Here is a 27639-nt window from a genome sequence, read left to right on the forward strand (position 1 = left end):
TGTTACTCGTCGTTCTTGCACACTTGACGGTGTTGCGCTCCGCAGGAAGAGCCGCACGCATCGCTGCAGTTCAGACGCGCAAAGGAGCAAAACCTCTTCTGTTTGTGCGCCACCTGACCGGAGACCCTCCTCTCAGCCCGCATGGATTACCGAGCCGAACCGAGCCAAAGTCCGACAAGTGTGAGAGGAGCCTCCCTGCTCGGTTAGACCGAAACGGAGCCGCGCCAAGGCTGCAAAAACACCAAAGTACAGTTCAAAGGTTTGTCACAGCCTGTGGAGACTTTAGGACAGTCACAGAATACAGGATAGTTGCAGGTTCCTCAAGAGCTGCCAAGTTTTTAATCTCGGAAACCAGAGCCGATGAAGGCGCGACGTGGAGGTTAAGCTCTGCTTTATTCTCGGATGAAACCGCACAGAGACGCACAGTTTGGGATGTAGTCTGAATTTCTCACAGCGGGATGTAGTTTTGGCGGACCAGAGGGGACGATTTGGACTTGGAGAATGAACTTGGAGAGGCAGCTGTGCTTACTTTCTGCGCCGTGAAGACACATCAAACCATGGGTTGAAAGCGACGATGATGGACTGCGGGGATATTCAACGTGGGAAGGAGCAGAATTTTCTGTGTTATGTAATGATTGACAACGCCTGATAATTAGTGGTAGATCCTAACACGAGCATCCCCCCCCCTCCCCCGTCACCCCCACCCTCCCCCTTCCCCTTCATGTCGACAGGTTGAACTTTTGCGTTTTATTTTTGAAAGTGAAAGCTGATACCAGAGCTGGTAAAGTTAATGATCAGAGCATGTCACAGGTCTGTGGATAAACTCATTTATTTTGCTGTATTTTTATTGCACAGCAAACCACCAGGTTGAGTTTATTCAAGCTGTTTGAAAGCCTCACTTGGATACCACTAACCTCTGTGACTGCCTCCCCTTCCAACCTCAGCCTGTTTTTAAGCAGTTTTCTCATGAAATTAACATTAATCATGAAGCTCTCAACTCCTGAACTGCTCTGTGCTGATTTCAAAATGACTGCAGGAAATCCGGCATTCACCAGCTTCTTTCTGAGCTTTGAACTCTCTTCTTTGATGTGCATCGTTCTTTCATAGCCACTAAGATGCTATAATGCTGATTTTTGCCCTCAGATTTGGGGATATGTAGTCTCCCTGAAATTCTCCACCTCCTAATCTCTGTGACTTTCTGTTTCTGAACATCCAAAGCCCATAAGTTAACCTTCACCAGAGCCTTCCTCGGTCCCTCCCTCCCCCCCAACTCATCAGGGCTGGTGGGGGGGTGGATCTCGGCCCCTGCGGGGTCGAAACTGCGGCTGGCGGTGGGTCGTCACCCCATCAAGGAAGGGCTCCCACCATGGAGACCAGCCCAGAGAGCCCCAACCGGGCCGTGGAGTACCTCCTGGAGCTCAACAACATCATTGAGAGCCAGGCCAAGCTCCTGGAGACGCAGCGGCGGCGCATTGAGGAGCTGGAGGGCCAGCTGGACCGGGTCAGCCAGGAGAACCAGGACCTGAGGCAGGAGCGCAGCCCACGCACCCCTGGAGCGGACACCCCCGAGCAAAACCACAACCACAGCCAGCCCCTGTCCCTGCCCATCCATCACGGCGGCGGTGCTGGAGGTGGCGGGAATGGAAGCCCCTCGACGTCTCAGGTGGCAGCCGGACCCGCTGCCCCGACTCCTGGGCCCAGCAGGGAGAGGAGAACCCACACCAGGCTGACCCGAGGCCTCTCCTGCGGTTCCTCCACGACGGATCGACTCGAACGCACCGACAGCCAAGACACCAACACCAGTTCCACCTTACGCAGAAAGTAAGTCCACCTCTGACACCCACGAGTCAAACCAAGTCTGTGATCTCGTCCAAGTGGCTCGAAATTGACCACAGTGTGCGTAACATTAGCGTGCGACAGAACATTCATATGCTAAACCCACCATAATGACAGGCTGTTAGAGGAAATAGCCTTTCTAGTCATGGGAGATAATCCTGGCAGTAATGGGGCTAAACCTTAGAAGTGATATTTTAATGCACCACCAGGAGGAAATCTGCAAAGTGCTGGAGGATTATGAGTAGACTGATAGGTGCTCGAGGTGTCAGCTCCATCACGCTGTGTGTAATTTAGCCTGCAGAGAGTACGACTCCGGTAATGATCTCAGTCTAATGGTGTGTAGGAGTCGCATGGTAGTATTCTGAGGAGTCCAGGCAGGAGGCTTATGGTGTCTTTCTAATGATCATCTGAACTTTTTGGACCAGAAGCCCTTCTGTATGAAAGTCCGCCCACTGTTTGTTCTAAGAGTGCCTCTCCTTTTTCTTCTTTTTCTTCACTCTGATCTGATCTGTGTGCTGGTTGGAGGAGAGAGTTGTTTTTTGTTGTGTTGCTTTTTTTTTTAATATTTCCCCCCAAACTCAAGGCTGACCTGAAGTTAGAGTACTGCAAACACAGCGTTGGCAAACAGCAAGTGCATCTGTCCTCGCTCTTACTTAACCATGCATGCACACACACAGACAGACACACACACATACACACACACACACACACACACACACGCACACACACGGATTGAGTCGGCTTTTGTTCTTGAAGCATTAAGCTTTGTGAGTAGGCAGCAATTCATGTGAAAAAAAAGTGCACAGCGAAATAAATTGTTGCAGTCTCGGTAACAGAAGCCATTGGTTCATGTGCATATGTATTTCTCGACACACAATCATCTCAGCGGTTATTACTGGATTTCGCTCACTCTTTGTTTACTTATGGTCCCAGTCCTCTCATCAATGACTGATTCAGACTCCACCAAATCCCTTATCGATCAGGCTCGTCTTTTCCTGCGCTGTTTGCCTCTCTGGCCCCCTCTCCTCATCCCTGGGGGAGACTTAGTCATTACGCGGAAGCACATATTAGTTATTTATGTGGGTGTTAAATGCAAAGGATGAATTGCAGATGTAGATTCTTGCTGATCTTCCCTTGTTAATTGCCTGTAGCCGTTGTAGCTGACTTTGAATGCAGGCTCAGACAAGCGCATCATATGAAGTGTCACATTTAATAAAGAGTCACCCGCACAGCAGAGCCATATTGTCCCTGTCTGGCTGTGACTCAGCCCAACTCCAAACTGGCCTATTAGCTCAGGTCAGCGGCAAATACTCCCTTCTCTGATAATGGATCAGATGCAAACAGGAATTTCTTCATCGTCGGTGCCGTGACGCTCTACATATGTCTCAGATCAGGGGAAGAGACAGAAGGAAGAGATGGGAGAGGGAAAAAGATGACAAGGGGAGGAAAGTGACTGAGCGACCTTACTCAGCGTGCCTCAGTCTAAAAGAGAAAAGGTGGAACACACACACTGATTCACCATCTGTCAACAGGGTGTGTGAGGGAGGGAGGGGGAGAGATGGGAGAGGGGAGTATGGGCAAGAGAAGGCTCAGAGAGCTGCCTTTTGTTTTTGTCCAATTAGTTTTTGTTCCTCCAGCAGGAATCCTCATCTCTGCCCTGTGCTCTCTGCGGCTCACATAACCCACAATTTTTGATTTCAGACAAAGAAGCAGCAGAAGAAGAACCCGGACCCATTTTATTAACCATGCGTGCAGGAGCCGCATCAAAACAAAGTTGCTCTCCACTCCGTACTCCCAGCGGCGCGCTGTAAACAGCTGTCCCAAATGCTACCCTCTCCTGCTGTTAATGGCAGTGTGAACAATGCGAGTCGGAAGCCTTGGGGTGAGCAGATATTTGATGTCAAGTCCCTCCTCCAAGAAACAGCAGGGTTGAGGGCATTGCCACAGCTCGCTGTGAGTGTGGCAGATGTTTCTCTCTCTTTTTTGTTGTTGTTATTTTGGGAGAGGTCATGCGAGTGCATTTTGTATGTGAGAATGTGTTTTTAGATAATGCATGTGCTGGTGTGAAGGTCCAAAACATGCGAGAAAGGAGGAGGAAGGTAGACAGAGTGCATGGGAGATTAATTAATGCGACCAGAGTATAATTACCACTAGCCCAGGGGTGACAATTACTGCTGTGCATATATGTGTCCTTTCTTTTTTTTCTTTTTTGGCAAGTGTGTGCTGCAGGATCTCACCTGGGATGTCCATTATTATACACTAATGTGACACTGTGGCTACATGAGCCGTACATGGGTGTCATTAAGTGCTTCGTGCATGCATCTGTGCACGTACAGCTCACAGATGAGCAGCAGGGGCAGCTGAGGTCTCAGCGACATCCCCAGTGGTGCTGATACCCGGAACAGTGTTATTATATAATACGAAAGAAAAAAAGAAGAAAAAATATAGGGATCAGTGCTATCTTTCTTCACTCTTTCACAGCGGGAGCATTCAGAAGCTCCACAGAGGCCTGTGAAGGTGCTTCTGTACCGTCATCCCTCCATCCCTCTCTGCTCTCCACGCAGGGCACCAAGGCCAAAGGCTCCGCTCTCTCACACTGACATCCAACATTAATGGGCTTTTTTGTTCACAAGGAGCTCAATTTTGCTAATTTCCGTGCAGCTCTGCTCCACATAACCCCCGTTCCTTGTCCTTTATGCCCCCCCCCACTCCACCTCGTCTCCCTCACCCTCCCTCACCCTCCCTCACCTCACCCTTTCGTTTCTCTCTCTCACATACCCACGTACATACACTCACTCTCTCTCTCTCTCTCTCTCTCTCTCTCTCCCCCTCGCTGTTTCTGTTTCCCACTGCTGCAGATATGACTCAGAGAAGCTGCAGAAATTACTTTTGTGCTATTCTCTTTCTCTTCCCCCCTCTGAGCTCACCCGCTTTTTTCTTCTCCCTCTCCTCTCTTTTCTCCCGCATTTAACTGAAGCACAGTCATTGTTCCTGATTGAATGTTCCTTTCTTGACGCTAATAACGGGCTCATAATACGCAGTAATTTCTCGCATTTTCACACCGCACAATCGCTCACAGCTAAGATAGCACTGCCTGGTACAACTCAGAGAGATGAACTGGCCCCTCAGGCGAATGTGTGGGTAAGCTCAGCTGAGCCTGTGCTGACCTGCTCCGAACACGCTGTGTGATGTGATGGGAGGTAATCGAGTCTCTCTGGGTTTGTCATGTGTTTCTAGAAGGACTCGAGCAGCGGCCGGCTTCTCAAGAACCCCAATCACATGTTTATGTTTCTCTCAGTTATGGATTAAACACTGTTTAATTTCGCCAATAATGAAAATATCACAACGGTGCTAACGATTGGTGCGATGCAGTTTAGCTTGACGTAAATTTAAATGATGGATGTGTGCGTGTGTGTGGGAGGCAACTGTATGTGGGTGGTGTTTTTTTGCCTTCTACTTGCCATTTCTGAGTGCAGTGAGTGTTCGTGGCTTCATGCAGTGCGTGCAAGTGAAAAATCATACCCCTGCTCATTTATATTTAGACATACATTACTCAGGATTCACGAAGGCACTTATTTCTAAATATTACTAGCCTGGCAGAAAGTGAGCTCCTCCAGAATAAACTGACCAGCGACCTTAGCTCTCTCTCTGTGCGGATGTTCAGTTTCAGCACAAAGAAGCACTACAGATTTTATACCTCATTCATCCAGTTTATATTTTTTATTAGCATGCATGTTGCATATAAAGGTGGATGGATTCAGTGGTGTTGCGGTGTGATTTGCTGCTTCAATAGTGAAAAAGTCCTTTTGAGCAGTTTCCACCCTGCATACACTGTAAAAATACGGCTAAAAATAGATGAACTAACAGAAACAGAAGCTGTCACCTCAGCAGACGGACAGACGGTTCATATTGTTCAGTTTTTCCATCTACACTATGTTAAACTTAAGAGTTTCTGGCTGTGTATTGTTCCACTGCTAGACTCCCGACCTTGCTCCTGTCATTCATACTTACCCACTTTCATTCACCGCCTATCTGCATATATCATCAAACCGGACGCTCTTGAAATGGTTTGGTGGAGACGAGTGAATAGCTGTGATGTAAAGCTTTCCACAGTGAGCGAAATGTTCTCGGAGTGGGAGATACAGTATAGTTGCTGTGGAAACCGTGAAGCTGTCCTCAAGATAGTTGCAAAATTGCATTTCTGCCTGCATCGCCTCCCTCCCTCTCCCCTGCTCCCCTTACCTACATCCTGATCCCGTCACACCCACCTCCCTTTGCCCCCCGGCCTGGCTAGAAGCAGCTTTGTGTTAAACAGTAGCTGTTTGCAGATTCCCACATCTTAACAGAAGCTCTGGTAAATTAGCGCGGAGATTAGAGGTCTTGCTTTGTCGTTAGGGCTAAGCCGCTGTCCAGCCATCAGTGGGTTAAACACCACTGGCAAGCGAATCATCATCTCTCCCCAACACCTCCTGGCATTAGTATCATGAGTCGTTCACATCGTCGCTTCCCCCTCCGCCGCTCAAACAGGACTCGGTTTGGTCAGTGTTTGCTTAACTCTGGCGCACTTCCCAAGTGTTTTCCCAGCTGTTACTATGACTTTGTTCATTGTCTTTCCCGTTCAAACGCAGATAAGTGGCACTTTTCGAGGCGGGATGTTTGTCAAACACTCATGCGCACGTTCTGTGAAGCAGAATAGGGAGACCGGTTACCGTGGGAACGCTGTGAGCTCTTCTGTGAAGAACTCTGTGGGCGAGAGACACAGAATAGAGGGAGATGGAGAGAAGTGAAGAGAGGGTAGGAGTGGGAGCAGGAGCAGGGTGAAAGACAGAAGCAAGGATTGAATGACAGCCTGATGGGGATGAAGGAAACATACTGAAGACAGATGAGCACCGCAACATCGTGTACATCTTCTGGTTACAGGTTTCTCCGTAACCGAAAAAGTTGGGATGTGCCTTCTCTGGGTGCCACCTGCAAACCATTAGTCATGCTTTATGACCGAGATCTGTTCCAAGCTTTGCAGAATATCCCTGTGGTGGTTTGCAGGGATATCATTTCCTTGAATTACTCCTTCTGTGACTCCCACGTCACATTCAAACGAAGTCTAATTGTTCTCCATTTGGGTGAATCATTCCCAGTTAAAATCAAACTGACACACACACCACGGTGATGCAGCGGCACACACACATGTGCGCACAGCCTCACAGGGTACAGCAGGTGCCTGGTGTGCGTGTTTGAATCGTAACTGTAACTGTGCCCCTCCTTGTCAGTGCTTTCGCCTGGCACTCAACGCCAAACGCCCACACAGGCAGTCCGCACTGTTGCCAAGCAGCAGGAGACTCAAGCTCGCAGTGGAAAACCGGGAGGGGTTGGTTGTGGAAGAAGCTTGGTGGAAGGGGGGAGATGGTGATGGTGGTGGTGGTGGTGGGGGTATAACGCACTCTTAACTTTAGGCTACGACGCAGCGTGTGTGGTTATCAAACATCCCTGTTTGTCAGCAGGAGTCAGGCGGGTCACACGCTGGAGGTGGGATGACGCAGTGCGCTCCCCCACGCTTTATGTCGTAGACAATGGTGAAAATAAAAACCACAGCCAAAGCACAGTTTGGAGTGGCTCATACCATTATGCTTGAATTGGACGGGCAGATTATAGCCCCCCGCCCAAAAGATAAATAAAAAATGCCATGTGGATGCAAATGGTAGTGCTCTCTGAGCGCAGTCTTGCTTTATGAAGCATCCGTAAGAACCTGCCACACCAGTGCAGCCCAGCGTCTCTCTGCGATTCGCTGCATGTGAGCCTCCCACTCTCCTCGCTTGACTATACATAGACAATCACCTACACGCTGACGCCCCCGAGCCGCTGCACAGGTTCGAGGAAACACTGATTCCAGCAGCAAGCGGCATCACTCCACTCTGTGTTTCCACATCATCCCCTTCGTCCTTCTTACCTCCAGTCCTCCTCTCTTGATTACTCTCACCCTTTGCCCTCCTCTGTGTTCTACCTCTCCCACTCTCATGCAGCTCTCTCTCTCTCTCCTCCCACTCTTCCTCCTGCCTCCAGCCTCTGTCAACTCCCTGCTTTAAATACACGCCACCTCACACATTCACCCAATGTACCACTTTCTCTTTAAAGCCTGTACTTGCTGTGTCCTCTTTGTTTTCACTAATCCCTCTCCTAACCTGCGCTGATGTTGATTCATATCTCCATGTCGCTCTCACATCTTGTTATCCTGTGCAGGCCTGCTAATAACAGAATGAGAGATGTATGCATTCAGGATTATGTGTGGGTAGAGTGTGTGTTTTGTTTTTCTATGGAGGAGTAGAAGAAGAAGGAGGAGGAATGCGACTGGGGCATCGTGTGTGTGTTTGTGTGTGTTTTTGTGGCACTCGGGGAATCAGGTGTAACTGCTCCTGAAGCAGGAATCAGGTTGTAGATGAGGCTGTCAACACTCGTCTCACTGGGGACGCTCTAACGGGAACCATCACTTAGTTCTGGTAAAACACAAATCTTGGCAGTGCAGGACCACACAGTGAGTACAAGCGTGGCTCAGGCTTACATAACGACACCTCTTCCTCTTTCCACATCTTCATCCAGTGCCGAACAGGTCATCGGGTTTGTTCGTTTCGAGTATTTCGCTTCTTCACTTTACAGAGACCTAATAGGAACAAATTAACAGGACATAGGTCACGTATTGCCTGAATGTTCAGCAATAAAGCATCTGTCTCATAAAAAGGGTGACTCGTAGCCTCTGTGTGGTATTTAAAACAGGAATGAACAAGTCTGCTGTTTGACTAAATTACCTCTGACAGTTTATTCTCACGTTAATGAAACTTTTCTATCATCTGCACTAAGCAACGTGTGCTTCACCTACATGATTATATCCTGAAACACTAATTTTTAACACTCTCTGCTGACTTTTGTCTTCTTTGACCAACATTAAAAAGTCAAACTGAAATCCTGTCAAATACCAGCTAGCTTTAATTTGATGTCATCCATAGGATTAAAAGATGAGATTGTTCATATTCTATATTTTCTTCTTACGTCATTGTCAACTAACCCCATGTCTCTCAGGTCCAAGCCCATTGTTTCCAACAGAATCCTTTTTGGCCTAGTTTGAAAACAAGTAGTCAACACAACGCTGACGTATCATTGCCCTTTAAGCCAGGGATGTCAAATTTATGCTAGCTCAGGGGCCACATTCAGCTCAATTTGATCTGAAGTGGGCCGCACCAGTAAAATCACAGCATAATACCCTATAAATAACCACAATGCCAAATATTTAATTTGTTTTAGTGCAAAAAAAGTACATTCTGAAAATGTTCTCATTTAAGGAATTATCTTTCTATAAAACATCATGAACAACCTGACATTTCTTAAGAAAAATAAGTTCAATTTCAGCAATATTACGCCCTCAGTTTAACATATTAGAACTTCCAGATCACAGAGTGTCCACAAAGGAATACAACATTTAGTCACTGGTGTCTGGGACTGAATGACATAGTATTTTACTTTATGATCAATAGGACAAAAGTTAGAAAAACGAAAGACAAGAAAAGACTAAATATTGCAAAAATGAGACGCAATATGACAAACGACACACAGAAGGACAAAAAATGAGACAAAAAAGTTATAGTGGCAGAAATGGACAAATATCAAAAGCGAGACACAAAATGACAAAAAAGTAGACAAATTACACAAGCGATACGCAAAACAATGAATGAGACACAAACTGACAAAAATAAGACAAAAAACAAAAGCAAGACCAAAAGGAAACTCTAAAAAACAGAAAACGACAAAACATGAGACAAACGACCAAAGTCAGACAAAAAAAACAACAAGACAAAATCTAGCAAAAATGAGACACAAAATGACAAAAAACAATGAGCAATCTACTATTTTACTTTATGATCAAAACAACTTGTCACGTACTAGAAATTATTTTAAATGTATAGTCTTACTAATTTACAATCTGAAGTTAATGTCTTCTCTGTAATTTTTACACTTTGAGGGCCGGATTGGATGCTCTGGAGGGCCGGTTTTGGCCCGTGGGCCGCATGTTTGACACCCCTGCTTTAAGCTTATATGATGAGCTTGTTGTTAAACATTGGGTTATTTGGAGTAATGACATCATTCATTTAGAGTTTCTGCCATCTGCTGAATGCCAATCCAGTATTCACTCTGTTTTAACTCTGCTTTCGATCTGGACTAATTCCTGAGAAAAGCTGGCTGCTTTCACCAAAATCATAGAGCCACGGGGAGCTGCAGATGTGGGTAATAGTTCTCTGTAGGTTCATCATGATGTGCTCAACTCCTTTCACGTTTTCACATTTTTTCAGAATATTATTTTAATAAAGGCTAAGTAATTTACTGAAACAGCGGGGAACTCTAAAAGCTACTCAAACAGAAGTAAACACTACATTTGCTGTGGACTATTTTCAGCAGTGGAGTTGGTGTGTTAGTGAGTATTTACAGCAGCTGCAGGCTGTATGTGGGTTTATAGTAATCAAGGAACACGTCACTCAATGCTATGATTTGCCTCACAGTTGTGTTTGTGGTGGTTCTGGTGATGCCTGGAAAACAAGGACGAATAAGCTTTTTTCAGAAAAAACACACATAAAATACGTGTTATTATGATCAATTAATTGTTGGTCCGGTTTGACAGTGTGAAAAATATACAGTGTTATTTAACTCTTAACCATCAACTCTCTAAATCCTAATGAATCTAAATTTCTGGGCATTTTTTGCTCCTGTCACTGTTGGCTCATTTTTCACTTGAGTATATTACAATATTATATCGTGGCATAAATCATCAAAAAAATTACTTGGTAAAAATTTTAAAAACTTGGAATCAACAAGTGCCCACAGATGCTACCAAAATTGGAATAAAAGGCAACTCTACACACTAGAGATACTTTACTGCTTGCATTTTGAATTTGTTTCCATGCTTGTCTTTTCTCTGCTCTGTGTGAGCACAGCCTGCAGTTCAACCCAGTTCAGCCAAACAGTCCCTGAATTTTTGTCAAGTGACTGTTGCTCACAGCTGAGTCACTATTGGCTTCGCGGCTGCACCAAGAAGTCCAGACTTTTTTCTTTTTTACAGAATGTGGTGTAAGAAAATGTTTTATTTTTGATCAATTTTTAAATGACGCGTGTTTTTAAAAAAGTGATGAAATATCACATTTTTAATCCTGTGACTAAGTTTCCAGATGGATTGGCATGCACACATGATTAGTTCAAGGAGTGTTGGAAAGTTGAAAATCATTTTTTTGTTTTTACAGTTTTACAGTTGGCTTGAATAAATTGTGAACTTTTATTTATTTACTTTCTTTTTTTTTTAAATGTAACGTGTCTATCAAACCTGGATTTGGGTTACAGAGAGTTAAACAAGATTGTTTCTAGCTTCTATTTAAATCCACTTTCTTTGTTGCACTCATTGTTTAAGAAGTTAAAATTCTGTTCCATTAAAACAAGCCGCTAAAGTCGAGTGAAGTGCTTTAAGTGTTGCACTATTTTCCTTCTCGCTCACTGTGTTGCATTTGTGTCTCCCTCTCTACGCCTCTCTGAGAGTGTTTCCATGCTAAAATACAGGGACTGCATGTCCTTCACAGCAGCTGGCCCCAGTGAGAAACCAGCCATTTACATGCTAATCTCAACCACTGCACACTCTTCAGCTGCTCGTTCACAATCTGCAGATGGAACATCTATAATTCCTGCCAGGGTGGAGGGGCAGCAGAGAGGCTTTTGTGTTTTATGTGCACTTTTGCATGCATTACAGAAAGTGGTTTCCCATTTTCATAGAGGATGATCCAGCAAAGAACTCCGCTATAGACCAGTTTAGGGCTTTATATAATCCATGAGAGTGGTTGGAGTTCCGCGAACAAAAAAAGATCTTATTTAACAACTGTAGCTGGGAGATTTTTAGACCTTTATGTCTTCATGTTACTATTTAAACCACCTGTAATCACTGTGTCAGGATTTTCAGCAAAAACCTGCTCTGTGTGTGAGGGTGTGTGTCTAGTCGCCTTGCTGCTGTCAGAGTCTGTACAAAGTGTTGCACATCTGCATCTCTTTTCTCCTGTCAAATGTGTCATTCTTTGTATTACCATATCGGCGCCATGATTTGTCGCTATCAATGTGCAGCTTCAGATGCTTTCTCTTTCTTTGTCTGTCTCTGCTTTGGTGCTGACTGTATGTGTCTGTGTTTCTCTGCTTTCTCCATGTTTCTCTGTGTTTCTGTATCGTCCTTCTCTGGTCCTGTCAGTGTCCGGCCTCCGTCTGTCTCGGGGCAGCCCATCTCGGCTCCCTCCACTCCTACGGCGGCGAGCAGCGCTGTCTCCGCTGCTCTGTTCCCCAACAGTCTGACTGTTCACAGCTTCGTCAGTCTCCATCAGTACTGCTGCCCCTCCACTGACCAAAGATTACAGCAGGAGGACAGGTAAGGGGGCCTGATTACAGTGAGTACAGCAAGTTCAGAAACCCCCTTCGACCCCACAAAGAGCCTCTGTAAGTCAACCCAAAGCCAGCCTCCAGATCTTTCCGTCACACAGTGAATCGTGCACCTGTCACCGTCACCTTCTTTTACATTTCATCCTTGACTGCTTGTTTTCCTGCTTTACTTCCTGCATCCCCCCTCCATCCTCTCCTCTTAAAAGCCTGTGCTTCAGTCTCCTACCACTCCCAGGTGTGAGTAATAGCTGGAGCTAGGCCGGCTTGGAAACAAAAAACACACGCACACACACACACACAGCTCCTCAAAAAGAGAGCGAGAGGAAGCGGCAGTCATCTTCAATAAGCTTTGGGACTGAGGTGGACTGAGTCACAAGTGAACCTGGTGAATTCTCACCCTCTTTTCTCTCCTTCTCTCATTTATCCCTCAACCGATGCTGTTCTCGAACACATCTGCGCATGATGCGGCAACACTGCCACCTAATGGCAGCTGTGACATGCACACACAGGCATATAGAACACATCACTTTTAATAACCATGCCTTTTATGTCCCTGTTTCAACTTAAAATGCCACCCACTCTAGCTGTTTCCCGGCTGCCACCTGTTTGCTTTGCTGCTTTCTCTGCTTTTTCTGTGTCTCGTGCTGCTTCTCATTCTCTGTCCTCCTCTTTCTGCTTTTTTTTTTCTCTCTGTCCTGTCTTCCGTCTCTGTGTGTCGTTCTGTGTTTTGACTTTGCTTTTCCAAGAGAGGAAGGTGAGGATGAGGGTGCCCATCAGTTCTGTTGCTCTGCCTCGGGTTGCAGCAGCCCCTCCTCTCGCTGAGCCGAGGTGCAACCGGCTTCACGACGACTAACTCGCACAATTTACTTGTGAAAAGGCCATCACAGTTTATGCTGCCAAAAAAAAAAGACAAAACTGAGACCTCACTGTGTACCAAAAAATATGCAGCCTTGCTACACGCAGCAGCTAAAATATAGAAATGCATGCCACTTGCAGTATTTATTGTACGTGTGCTTTTATTGATTTATTCATGTAACATATGGTTTGTGTGCTAATTTTCACTTTAGGGGTTTCTCAATGTTGTGTTCCTTCGGTATTCTTTGCTATTTATTTCTATACTTGCAGCCATATCAAGCTGTCAGAACACATCACCATCGTTTGCCCATTACTGTCGCTTTCATGCTTTTCTTGGATCCACTAGTTGAGTCATGCCATTTTAGATGTGCGCAGTAGTTTCTGTTTATCTGTGCAGATTGCCATATACTTCTATGCCCAGAGAAGCTACCCTATATAACGTAAAAATATTAAATGTATGCAGTTTATTTAACATGTGCATTTTATTGTTCCATCTAATAAATAGCCTCATGCCTGTTACATCATCTTTATTCATAATCTTAAAGTCTTGTTGCGTTAATAATCTGACAAAATAAAGATTTACAGCTCCCAAAATTGTAAATTCCTGAAGGCACTTTATTTCTTTCTTTTCAAAATGTGTGAAGATGAAGTTGCTATAATTGCTCTGTGTTGCTGCTGGAATGTTGCTCGTACACATCAACCACGTCACTCGTCTCCACCTCAAGCACACAGCCTACCAGTAAAATGTAGTTGTAGAAATGCTGTTCTCAGTGATATATTGATTGTGCGGTTGGCATCATCCCCAGGTAGACACAGGATTATTGTTGCTGGCCTCTTTTTTTGCTGTAGTTTGATCCAACTTGGGAGGAAAATTAGTTTTTAGCCAAGACTTGTGTCATTTTGCAGAACTTCTACAGTCTTTCATTGGTGGTCAAATAATGAAAACACTCACAGATGGTGTCTCTCAGGAAATCTGAACTTCTCGACCACCGATATATATTTAGAGTAAATAATACTGTAATATATGCAGAAGATTCTAAATAAATGGTATTTTCATGCATTTAGCAATTAATTTAACTGTTCCTGTTAAACACTTTTATCCATCCTCATCATTATTTACTCCCCGTGTCTTCCACCTGCAGTCAAAATAAGATGTATCCAGATAAAAATATCTATTTTTCATTTATCCTTCCCTATTTTTCTGAATAAACGAGTGCACTTCTTCTACGTGTCTCTTTGTCTGTTCCTGCTAAATGTGTTGCTGTGACGTGTTTTTGTTTGGTTTGCAGTTGTGTAATAAAAGTGACTGTGCCTATGTCAGTGATCCGGCGCAGGGAGGGCGGAGGGGAGCAGCTGGGCAGGGTGAGAGAAGTTCAGCTCTGTCAAAAGACTGTCAAGAATGCAGCCTGTACGGCTTTGCAGGACGAGCAAGACTGAATGTGAAAGTGTGCGTCTGAAGAAGTGAGAGAGAGGGAGAGGGAGAGGGAGGGTGTGTGTTTGTTGTTGCGCTGCTCCACTTAGCATGGGACCTTTTCTGTGACAGTAGCAGCATGGTAAGAACTCAGCTTTTTCACTTTTCCTTCACTTGTTAAAACTGTCACAAAGGAGCATTTAGTCTGGCACCAGCGAGGGATGACTTTCCTCGTTACACTGGTGCGTTTGTGTGGTGGCCTACGCTGCAGTGGTGTTGTGCATATGACATATGGTTTGTACAGTAGATCACAGTCAGTGTGTGTGTGTGTGTGTAGGTGAGTGTAACTTAATCATCGCAGACTGACAGCGAAACAAACCGATACTGAATGCGGGGCTATTTTCAGTGTGTTTTTACAGGAAAAGACATGATTTGAGGAGAAGGGTGATAAATGGGCTCCTGGCAGGTACCTGTGTGACAGAGCGTACATGCCGTTCAGATGACAGATCACATACCTTTAAAGATCTAGACAATCTGCCACACTGTCATGGGTGTTACTCTTGAAGAAGTGCAACAAAAAAAAAAAGCATATAAACATAACCTAAATGCTGTTTGAGAAGGACTCTGAGTATTTAAGACACTTCTATAAAGGTTATTTCTGTTTGATTGCCTGTTAACAAAATTTTTCCAAACAAAATTGCAGCTCTGTAGAGGCCAAATCAGCTCTAACTAAACTGGAAATGTCAAGTTCATCGTTGAGAATAATGTCAAAAACTGCTTCAAATACAAACTAGCAGTAAAGTAAGAAAGTTCCAGCGAAGGTTTACATGACTTTGCCTCTCACTCTGCGGATACAACACTTATCTATCCATTCTTTCTTGCTTCAGCGCCAGAGATTATCAGATGAGTTTACAAAATGCTGCCAGATTTCCAGCTGCATCTGTGGCCCTGCAGACAGCACCGTGGCTGAGGGCTTTCATCCTTCAAGTCACTGCCTTTTGTAGTTTCATATCCTCTGCTGTCACAACCACACAGCCTGTTTGAGCCTCGAACTTGGAGGGTCTGGTCACATTAAAGAAGTGAACAGTGTATATGTGAGTGATGAGAAGCCTGCAGCTCGAGGCGGCGAAGTGAATAGAGTGTTGGCGGAGGAGGAATGCTCCCATTTGACCCATGAATGATGTGACTGTTTCCTTCCAGTTTGCCCGTTTTGAAAGAATAGCATCTCATTTGACAAAGAGAATGCAGACGGTTTTCTGGAAGTAGATTAATTTCACTGGGTTTCTCGTCTCTTTAAGCCCTGAAATGAACGGCAAATATTATCACATCGCACATCAACAGAAGTAATTAATTGGGATCTTGCTCAAGGCCTTTTCTGCGCTTTTTTTTAAATCATCCGTAGTTCATATTGGAGTTATATATAGTAAAACAAATAGAGAAATTTACACAGCGGCTGTAGATGAAGAGATTAGGAGGATATGAGATAACTACACGCTGTCAACTCTGAGGTGGAAACAAGGAAACAGACAGATCGATGCAATTATTGGCATCTCTGTGGCAGGCAGTAGAGCGGTTAATCTGTCAGCCTCCACGTCCTGCTGCGGGTTCAATGCCACTGTCAGACCTACTGCCGCTCTCACACACACATATATATACACACCATCAGCACATCAATATTATATGATAGAGGGACAGCAGGCCGGTGAGAGCGCATGCCTCCATTCACCTTTTGAGCATCTTTTATCGCAGCTCTCGTCACTTTCTGCTCTTTTATCATCTATCTGTGATCACTTTCTTGTTTATTAGATTCCGACCATCTGTTTCAGCTCCAATTAAATGCTTGGAGGTGGCGAAATCCCGGACTGGTCTTTACGAAAGAGCCTCTGGAGAGAAAGCCTCTCTCTGGTACTGTAACGGGAATACAGGCTTTCTTACATAAATAATGAGATACAGATGCCAGCTGCGATATGAACACACTCATGTTTTATACAACAAACTTTTTTACTCGAATGTCATCCTCACCATACATATTGCTACCTGGCTCCTACTGCGGGGAACACTAAATGAGAGTCTAGTCGTTGAACCTCTTCCACCCTGAAGGTGTCGGTTCCACGCAGAAGCAAGCTGTCGATGCTACTCAGCATTAAAAAGAATAAAATGGATGTAGCTCCATTTCTGTTGCATGAAACTTGGTAAAGCTGCAGCTGAGAACGTCAGTGTTTACCTACACAGCTTTATGAGGCTGTTATTTACTCTCTAATTTACAGTTTTGATTAGGTGGAAGTAAAAAGTTTTTGCTTGCAAATCTCACTCTGGCCTGCTGACGGGGAAAGGAGGACTTATTAAGTTTCAAAATTCTTATCCACATAGAACAATGCTGTTCATTTTGGCACGGCAGTTACAGAGCTCTTTCTGACTGAAATTGTAGGTTTAATAGGTATTTCAGCATGAAAGGGGTTATTCAAATCTGTGATATTTGCACTTTTGCTCCGAATATACTGTGGCGATGGAAAAAAAAAACTGTTGATATATGTCACATAATCCACATAGTCTTAATTGAGAGTTGCTATAGGGTTGTATTTACATTTTCCTTCTTTATGAGATGTGAACAGATGAAGTTTACACGGATTTAGAGCTAAAATCCAGGGATCAGTTATGAATATTTACAGACAAATGTATGAAACCAAGCTTGTTGCTCCCTAAAGTTGCTTTCCAGTGAGTATTTTAGGTGTCTGTGACTCAGTTGAATGAAAATACCATCTGCTGCTGCTGATGTGCATAGCAGGAAATTACAGTGAGGCTGATTCCCTGCCTGTGTCTACCTGTTGGCACTCTGCAGAGGCGCTCATGTAGCTGGTTTCCAGTCCTTAAAAGGAGCCGTTTGAAGCCAAGTCTGAGTTAAACCGAAATTTCTATTCTCACAATCTGTTCCGTATTCGAGACCATATGTCAATAACTATTAAAAATGAAAAATGATTAATTCAGGTGTCTGTTTCTGTGACTTTTACAGCATTTGCATGAATCACAAATATATTATGTTGTTTTAGCTGTTTTCATAACAAGGCAGGTATTATGTAGACTGTCATTCACAACCTGTGGAGCCTCTTCAACACCCACCGTATTGGTGATAACAGTCAATACATTGTCATGGCAACTACGCTTCTCATCCTAACAACTGCCTCACCGCCCACAAAGGTCCCACAGCAACCGTCACCAAGCAACCCCCTCCCTCTTCTCGGTTTCTCTATTTAAGGAGCAGAGGAGGAGGAATGATAAATGATGCAGCAGAGAAAAGAAAACATTTTCAACAGGAGATGGAGTTGTACACGGCAACTTGTTGCTCCACATTGATTTGCTCAAAAATGGAAACAAGGCACAGTTAATGTTGGTGAAATTCCTTGCAAATAATGTAAATGTGTAGGTTTGCTACTAACTGTGGTGATATGTGTTTTCCTGTAGATGTCAGCATTGGGTCTTTTGCATGACTCTCATGTTATGCAACTTAATGGAGTTGTCCCCAGTGTTGTTGTCAGACAATAATTTAGCCAGGTCATGTGCTGCTTGAAGGCACAGGATGTCCTGTCTAAAGACCCTGCATTGTGTTTTCCCCACAAAGACTCTGAGTCTCCGTATAAGAACTGACTGTGGTGTTTGCATTTCAGCAGTATCACTTACAAGATCAGAACGGCAACAAATTAAAATACTTCCCTTGTTCCCTAAGAAGGCTTTTCCGTCTTGTTCTGTTTTTTACAAACAAAACACGAACACAGGAAATCTCTGCAATCCAATGGAACAGTGAAAGCTCAAGGAGGGAGGGAGGAGGATGCTGGATCACCCACTCAAAGCCAAAACTATACAGGACGCCATTTGTGTCCTTTCTTTTTATTGTCTGAATTTAATGTGTGATACAGAGCCTAAACTCTGTAAAAAGTAGAAACCCCACAAGCAAAGTCTGGTGTGCTGAATGTAATGCTCCCACACATCCCTGACCCCTGCGACACTCGCTGCCTTGTGGGACAGAACACAAATGAGAGAAGGAGGTGCGGCTAACACAAGGAGGAAATGTAGGCAGGAACATGTTTCTGTAGTTGTTCTCCCAAACACACTGGGACTGCCTGAGAGGACACTGGAGGAATTGTGGACTTGATTTCTGATCAGTTTTGTGATCATTGCTGTGCTGGCTGCAAATAGGATGCATACGATCTCAACTAAGTAATGTGTGGATTGAGTGAAAGTGAAGCCGGGAGGTTATGTACATCGCATGCATTCTTTCAGTATATTTTATAGTGAGCTGCTGGTGACTGTTTTACACCTGCCGGTAGCTCAACAACCTGGTCTTTCCTGTCAGTTACTGGTGTTACTGGTATGTGGCAGGAAAGGAGTGTGTTTTTGTGTTTGATGACTTGGCGAAATGTTTAACCACTGTTGCATTTGTCAGGCAAGGAGAGCACAGCAGTGCATAAAGACTAGTAGGCTTGGGAAAACTTGGTAGTATATTAACCAATCCTCTGGACTCTTTAAAGGAAGGAGAAAGAGGAAAGAAATGCCTGTCTTGTTGGATTATCAATTTACTTTGTAGACAGTAATTGTTGTCAGGTATCAGCACTGGTACTGCTTGAAACAATAAGAAAATTACTAGTGATATAACTTCACTATGAGTTCCAGGAAGAGATGGTTAGTTCCACACCGCTCTAAACTCTACATGTAAGTCCTTATTAGGAAGTTCTTACGTACAATTCTGCATGATTCCCTGAAGTTACTCAATCATTCATTCAGTCTCTATTTTGCACTTAGCACTTTGGTGTAATATCTTGTCAAGCTGCTTATGACTCATTGTAATAGTTTCTGCTCTTTTTCTTCTGTAGTGTGGAAGGGGAATCCCAGTGTCCTGAGACGGGCACCCACAAAGACAGCTCTTTCAGCCAGGCGCCTTACCTTCGCGGCTCTGAACGCTACAGTGACAGCAGCAGCGCTCCCTCCGGTTCCAGGGGCCCTTCATGTGTGGCTGCCAGCTCAACCAGCTTGGCCTGGGCACTGCGAACACGCCACCAACCTGCAAGTTTGGCCCTCCGCAAGCAAGAGGAAGAGGAGAACAAGAGATGCAAAGCCCTTTCAGATAGTTATGAACTCTCAACAGATCTGCAGGATAAGAAGGTATCAGTGCTGACAGTACCGTTAGTCAGAGGATTTGGGTTGCAAATATTTGTGTTCTTGTTGGAGTTTCCTAGAAGTCATTAGGACTACTAAACACTGGGTGCTTTGCCATACTTGTTACTTTGCCAGAAAAAAATGTAGTACTTCCCAATACATTGTAGGTGAAATGTAGTATGTAAGAAAAACCAGGATGTCCTACACGTGGCCAGATTTTGCAGCATGTCCTCTGCAAAGTTATGTCACATATGTTCCACTGCCACAAGTATAAGCAAGCTTAGCTGCAGACACATAGACAGATGGTAGCTCATTTCACACTGTAGACTGTAACAGCTAAAGTTTAAGGCACATTATTATGACAAGGTATTATGTGTCAGTTGTAAGCATACTGCATGAAAAGTACTTACTTTGTGAGGACAGATGTAGTACATACTGAAGTAGAATGAAAAAGCATGCGATTTGGAATACAAGCACTGTGGAGATGATAAATTCTGTTTTAGCAGGGCATCATAGGTGCAAAACATCCCAACAATGAATCTGTGTTTCACCCTGTTTTTTTCTGCAAGGTTGAAATGTTGGAGAGAAAGTACGGAGGCTCCTTTGTAAGTCGTAGAGCAGCGAGGACCATTCAGACGGCCTTCAGACAGTATCGCATGAACAAGAACTTTGAGCGCCTCAGAAGCTCCGCTTCAGAGAGTCGCATGACACGCCGCATCATCCTGTCCAACATGAGACTTCAGTATTCTTTTGATGAGCGACAGCCTCAGCAGCAGGCCCAGACACAGACCAACTTCACCCACAGCGTGGCCATAGGGCCTCCTCACTCACCTGACCCAGACCGCACAGGAGACTACACCCACCTGGAGGACTCCTTCTCCAAACAGGTAACACTGTTGTGAGTTGTCTTTGTATGCTGAACTTTAAAAGGTATCAAGTTCATTTTATACTATGTGACATAACTCTGTATAACATAAGAACATCAAGTCTGTATAGAGAGAAAACAAAGCAAAGAAAATGAACTTAATAAACAAAAACGCAAAACCTAACCAAACCAGAGTCATCAAACAGTGGATAAAGGAAACTAAGCTCCCTATCTGATCTCTTTAACCTTAGATATGTGTCAGCTTATGCTCTGAACTACTATATTTGTTCAACCATCTCATTTGTCTATTTTGGTTGTGTAAGACTATGCTATAATAATAACTCCTCTGTGCTTGCTCTAGGTCAAGTCCTTGGCTGACTCCATAGATGATGCCCTTACCTGCCGCGCAGGTCGCGATGACTCCCAGGAGGGCAGCAGGGAAGGAGGAGGGATGAGCGAAGACTTTGGAGAGTGTGTGTGGAGCAGCAGCAGCAACCCCTCCTCCCAGAGAGGTTTGGGAGAAAGAGGCAGGGGTCCAGGAGGAGGACTCAGTATGCACGGTGACAGTACGGCCACCTCCTACAGTGATGTCACCCTTTACATGGATGATGGCATGCCATCCTCCCCGCTGTCCCTTGACCGGGCACCCAGCAGCACAGATACAGAGTACTGGGGCCCCGGCGGTGGTGTTGGAGGTCGTGAGGACAGCAGGGACACTGAGGGAGGCGGCAGCAGTAACAGTCGCCGCAGCACCCCATGTACGGAGTGCAGGGACTATCGTCTCAGGGGCGCACATCTGCCTCTCCTCACTATTGAGCCGCCCAGCGACAGCTCAGTGGACATGAGTGACCGTTCCGACCGCGGCTCTCTGAGCAGGCAGCTGGTCTATGAGCAGGAGCCTGGTGTAGGTGCAGGCTCCCCTCAGGGAACCCTCAAACACTCCCCCAACACCGGCACCCGCACCTCCTCCACAGCAGCAGCCCAGGGTCAGACCCGGGCCCCTGGTAGACCCATACCTACACATATCCCACACCAGGTTGCAGCTCACCACCACCACCACCACCACCCCCATCCACCACCATCAGTACCCAGACACACCTTCATCCTCCTCCTCCCCACAGCAGCCTCCCACCACCCCTCTGTCCTCCTCCTCCTCTACAGCTCTGCCTCCTGGTGGTCTGGAGCAGCCGTGCTGCTCCGATGGAGACAACGATTCACTCAACTCCACCACCAACTCCAATGAAACAGTCAACTGCAGCTCAGGCTTCCTCATCTCAGGACAGCCTGCGGGAACCTCTGCCTCCTCTGGGCAAGCAGACCTACCAGAGAGAGAGCCGCCATAGCTGGGACTCTCCACCCTTTAACAGCGATGTCGTGCAGAGACGCCAGTATCGCATTGGTCTCAATCTCTTCAACAAGTAAGCTGTACTACTAATATGCACAACTATCTGTAAATAACTATATTCATGGTGATCACATAACTAGTAAAACTTTAGTGACAAAGTTCTTGTTTCTTTGACTTTAGGAAGCCAGGAGAAAGGGATCCAAGTACCTGATAGAGAGAGGTTTTGTGTCAGACACTCCTGTCGGGATTGCTCGCTTCATCCTGGAGAGAAAGGGCCTCAGCAGGCAGATGATTGGAGAGTTTCTGGGAAACCGACAGAAACAATTCAACAAGGATGTTTTTAGAGTGAGTATTTGATAGACAGAATGGATTTTTTTGAGACAAACAGCTGTAATACGTTGATGAGAATATCAGGAAAACATATCAGAATGATCCAAATAATCTAAATGGGTTAATCAGAGTTAAGAGACTTACGATAAAAATGAATAGCTGTACCTAATTTCATTTTGGCCACTGTCCCTGTTGAAGCAGCCTACTTGTGCAGCAATACACCACTTCCAGCGCTCCTGCAACATTTGCAATGCTCCCGGAAGTCTTATTATGTAAATATCTCAAGCACCTTCTGTGATGAGTACTGAATCTGTGTCAAAATAGCAATCCTTTAGCTTGAATTTCTTTTTGGGGAGAGGAGGACGTTTCAGAGAAGGACTGGTGGGGATCAGTGACCGTCTTGTTTGGATCGCTCATGTGACATCACACCACAGCTCAGATCATTTGCACCAAGTGTTCTCCCTCAAGACACCTCAGGACGTTACAGTAAAACTCTGCCTTGACAGTCCAACTTTGGGGGATTAATTCTTGACGAACAACCACATGGATGTTGAAGAAAACAACGGCCATGCTCCCGGCTCACTCCTGACCTGATGCGACTAGTTTACTTGTGCAAACTACAGATTATTTTGCTGTAAAAACTGCCTTTGCAATGCCACCTACATGGAGAAATTGCAAATGCAGGCCTACCAATGGACACAAAAACGTGTATGACACAGGTCTTGCTGCCAACAGTGTGGTGTCACGCGACTGACTCATGGAAGTTACTACTCACACATGTTGCATGAGTGCGACTGTGACACTGTGCTGAACAACAGTCTCAGGACTTTATGATCAACCCTCACACAAGTAATTTCTGAGTAAAAAAAAGATTAGTTAGTCTAACATGTATCAGCATATGTACCCACCATATTGCAACTCATGTTTCATGCTGAGTTTGAGTGGATTCATCTCCCGACATACAATCATGATATTCAGTAATGGATGGCTGAATGTTTCTGAGTCTCCACAGTGTGAAGTACAACACCTTCAACTGTGACCTCTGATGTGTGTGTTTCAGCTGTGTAGTGGATGAGATGGACTTCTCAGGGATGGACCTGGATGATGCTCTTAGGAAGTTCCAGGCTCAAATTAAAGTTCAGGGAGAAGCCCAAAAAGTGGAGAGGCTGATAGAAGCGTTCAGGTTTGTATGTGATGGATAACAGAACAAATGTATTTCAGCTGCTTTGGCTACTGTATCAGAATTGAAATGTTTTAACATGTTGTTTCTGTCTTCAGTCAGAGATATTGTGTGTGCAATCCAACCCTGGTTCGGCAGTTCCAGAACCCCGACACCATCTTCATCTTGGCCTTCGCCATTATTCTCCTCAACACAGACATGTACAGTCCCAACGTCAAAGCTGAGAGGAAGATGAAACTGGAGGATTTCATCAAGAATTTAAGAGGTGCTGCTGAACAGAAAAGACAAACACTCTCGCTGCATGACATTATTAAACACATATTAGTTTCAGCATGCACCTACAGTTTGTAATGGGGCTTTTAATTGTTGTCGAAGATAGAATGCATTAAATTATTAGTAGTGTGCTGTGAGGTTCTATATGTTTTTTATCAGATGTAGAATGCAACGTAAGATTTTCATTATGCAACTATGTTTTCAGTTAAACTTATTTCCTAAAACCCTCCCTTTCTTTGGTTCCACCCTAGGTGTAGATAACGGTCAGGACATACCCAGGGATCTGCTGGTTGGTATCTACCAGCGAATACAGAAATGGGAGCTGCGGACCAATGATGACCATGTGTCCCAAGTGCAGGCAGTTGAGAGAGTCATTGTGGGCAAGAAGCCTGTGAGCTTTTGCAATAGAATATGGAGCTCTGTGTTTTGTTGGCACTACTGGTAGGTTTGTTAATGTATTTGTGCCGTGTTTGTCTCGATAGGTGCTGTCCCTTCCCCATCGTAGACTGGTGTGTTGCTGCCAGCTCTATGAGGTGCCAGACCCCAACAGACCTCAGAGGACAGGAGTGCACCAACGGGAGGTCTTCCTCTTTAATGACCTGCTGGTGGTAAGACTCTTATTCTGTATTTTTCAAGATATGGCTAATAAGATGTCTGTTTCATGTAACGGTCCTGTAAATATATTTCATTTATGTTGTGTATTAGGTGACCAAAATCTTCCAGAAGAAGAAAACCGCAGTGACTTACAGTTTTAGACAATCTTTCCCTTTGGTTGAGATGCAAGTGCACATGTTCCAGAACTCATGTAAGAAACAAATTTCCTTTGTACCTTTCAACTTTTCTTGTTTATCCTCTGTGCATGTCAGTAAGAGTATTTATTCCTTCATGTTTGCATCTAGACTATCCTCATGGCATCCGGCTGACCTCACCAGTCCTGGGTGGGGAGAGGAAGGTTCTTATCGTCTTCATGGCACCCAGTCAGCAAGACCGCACCCGCTTTGTTAGCGACCTCAGGGAGAGCATTGCTGAAGTGCAAGAGATGGAGAAATACAGAGTTGAGTGTAAGTACCCCATCTGCTGGCCATTCCTCTGAACTGTACTGTAGCTTTAAGAAGCATAGGGGTCAGTGCGTGTCAGTTAAATTTTTGTTTGTTGTACCTATGTGTTATTGGGGACCCAATGCTGGTATATAATACTTGAATAACGTCCTGTAAAACATTTAGGTGGAACAAAGCATCATACCTGAGAAGCCATTGTAAGTGTTCATTATTTCCAGAAATATAACTTTCACAGCCATTAAATTTGGTTTCAACTCAGACAATTTTTTTCAAATGTTTATGCCAAATGTTAGAATGGCCAAATGTTTAACTACTGGTCATTGAAAAAGGAAAAAAGTACATTTTCAAACAAGAGTGGCATTGGGACCCCGCAAGTTCTTTGAAGTGTATTTATATGGATGCATTTTTTATTTCCAACCATCAGCAGTAGCTGGAAATAGTTTTGTCTGTGTCCCCACTAAATTTCACACTATATTTTTGAAGATAATGAACCCCATACATAGTTTCCAAGATCAGATGTTTTGTTGTTGGTAAAAATACAAAAAATGCCTGATATGAAACTTCAACTTCATCAAAATTGTCAGTATGTAGCCAAAATATTTTAAAGAACTTAGTTTTCGGTCCCAAATAACAAGTAAACTCTGAACAAAATTGTGGAGCAACACCGTGCTATATGACACAGGCTGACCCATATGTGTGGCATGATAGCTCTGTTAATGAGAGAATAAAGTGTTGATGAAGTGTTTGCCAGTACAGCCGTAGATGAGACAGATTCTTCTTCATGCCACATCTCCCTCTTATTTATCACTCCCCTGTGTCCTCTGTGTTAATTTACAGCGGAGTTGGAGAAACAGAAAGGTGTGATGCGACCCAGCTTGTTAACTGGAGGTGTGGTTGGAGGTGGCATAGGTGTGAAGAGTGACGTTGTGAATGGGACCATAGGAAGGACAAGTTTTGATGACAACTGCTCAGTGGGTGAAGGTCTAAAACGCACAGCACTCAGCTCATCTCTCAGGGACCTATCGGAGACAGGTGAGACAACGTCACTAGAGAGACGGGGTCATTACTGTCAGCGGGGATGAACTGGGGAGCATGATTCTGGTCTGTTTCTATTGCTACATCCTGCTCGTCTTTCTCACTGACATTCAGACACAGCTTATGCAGCTCTTATCTTTTTTCTTCGCAAACATTTGAAGAAACATTCCAATCTTTCACTCTTTGCTAACCTGATTCTTCCTGGTGGGTGGCAGGGAAACGTGGTCGCAGGAACAGTGTTGGTTCTCTGGACAGTACCATGGAAGTAAGTCTCTATGTAAGACTAAATTCTGACTATAACCTTCTATAGACCTGCATTTCCCCTAACCGATTACCTTCCCGAGCACGCTCAGTGTGTGTACAGTGTGCATTTATATTGTTTATGCGTGTACATGCATGTGGGTGTTTCCTACTTTTGCATGGCTGGGTGTGTTTGTATTTGCCCAAGCATGACTTCACCTCCATTCACAAATACTTCTTGTGCGTGATGATGGGAGCAGATCAGTGAATATGCTGCCGAAGTTTTCCTAAAGCCTGATGATGCTATATCTTCCCAGGGCTCCATCATTAGCAGCCCACAGCCTCACCAGCGCTACCCGATGCCAGGTGTGCTTCCTGGCTGCTACGGAACAGAAGACTTCCGGCCTCACCGCCCCATCCTGAGCCCCGGAACGGGGGTGGGGGGTGGGCCGGGGCAGCAACATACCACTGCTGGGACAGGAGTTGGGGGAGTCTCCAGCAGTGTAGAGAGAGCAGGTTCGGGGAGCGGCCCTGTGGGGAGCAGCACCAACAACAGCGGCTCCTTCCTGGGCTCCCTATTCGGCAGCAAACGCGCCAAACCACCAGGGCCCCTTATTCCACCGGGGCCACCATACCCCGCACCTGTCCCCCCACCGACTACGGGAGGGCCCCCACCTCACTCCCCTTCATCTCTTTGCCAGCTGGAGGGGGGTGCGTCCAAACTCCAGGCCCTACACGCACAGTACTGTCACGCGGGCACCGTGCAGCCCCCGCCACCTTACTACCATCACCATCGCTACCACGTCCAAACTGTCCCTCCTCCTTTGCAAGGGGTGCCCCCTCTTACTATGCAGAGAGGCCCACTACCCTGTCGACCTCCGCTTGGCCTGCCGCACGCCCCACACCCGCAGCTGGCCCATCTCTCCCAGCTTTCCCAGCATGGGCTTCCGGGTCGCTACGCCAACATGGTGGTGGGATGTCCCCCCCCCTTTCTCCTCTCTCCCAACATTCCCAGAACCCACAGTTCGCCCTCTACCACGCGCAACCCTTACACTCTCTCAGAGGGGGCGGCGGACCTGGTACCAAGCCCCCACTCACCTTGTCACACTCCCACCCCCACCCCCACGCACACTCCCAAACCCACCCCGGACACGTGCACACGCCGCACCCGGGAAGCCACTCCACGCACCAAACACACTTCATATTCGGCACGCTGCCCCACAACATGCCGTCCGCGTCCGTCAATGCGCATCACGCAGCCTCCGCCGGCCAGTATCTGCCCCAGTACCCTCCTCTCTCTTCCATCCCCCCTCCCCCACCACACTCCCCTTTACCCCCCCTTCGTCCCCCCTTACCCCTCTTACACCTCTCTCCCCTCACCCCCCCAGCACCCCGGGCAGCCTCAGCAGGGGCCGCAGGTGACGGGGGCTGGAGCGACAGGTACAGGGGGCAGCTCCAAATCCAAGCCTATCAACCGGATAAGTACCGTGGTGTGAACAGGATGTGGAGCTCCAGGGTTCACAGGGGAGACGACAGATTGGAGGAGGTGGGCAGAACTCGGTCCCGCACCAAATCTGCCAGGACGGAGAGCAACAGCAGCAGCGCTAGTGACAAGAGGAA

At 45.6% G+C, this 27639-nt stretch overlaps 1 protein-coding gene across 1 annotated transcript; it reads left to right on the forward strand.

Moving 5' to 3' along the window:
• Positions 1–27639, forward strand: iqsec2b (IQ motif and Sec7 domain ArfGEF 2b). Its single transcript, XM_051949092.1, is given in 19 exon segments — positions 1–1821; positions 19411–19699; positions 20263–20580; positions 20920–21624; positions 21626–21823; positions 21825–21976; positions 22092–22241; positions 23288–23416; positions 23512–23678; positions 23938–24077; positions 24169–24294; positions 24392–24491; positions 24586–24747; positions 25582–25776; positions 25995–26044; positions 26337–27006; positions 27009–27350; positions 27353–27403; positions 27406–27639. Coding segments are annotated over 19 exon segments (4509 nt in total). The 5' UTR covers positions 1–1366; the 3' UTR covers positions 27516–27639.

The sequence above is a fragment of the Acanthochromis polyacanthus genome, chromosome 6 (genome assembly GCF_021347895.1).
Source record: "Acanthochromis polyacanthus isolate Apoly-LR-REF ecotype Palm Island chromosome 6, KAUST_Apoly_ChrSc, whole genome shotgun sequence".
NCBI classification, from domain to species: domain Eukaryota; kingdom Metazoa; phylum Chordata; class Actinopteri; family Pomacentridae; genus Acanthochromis; species Acanthochromis polyacanthus.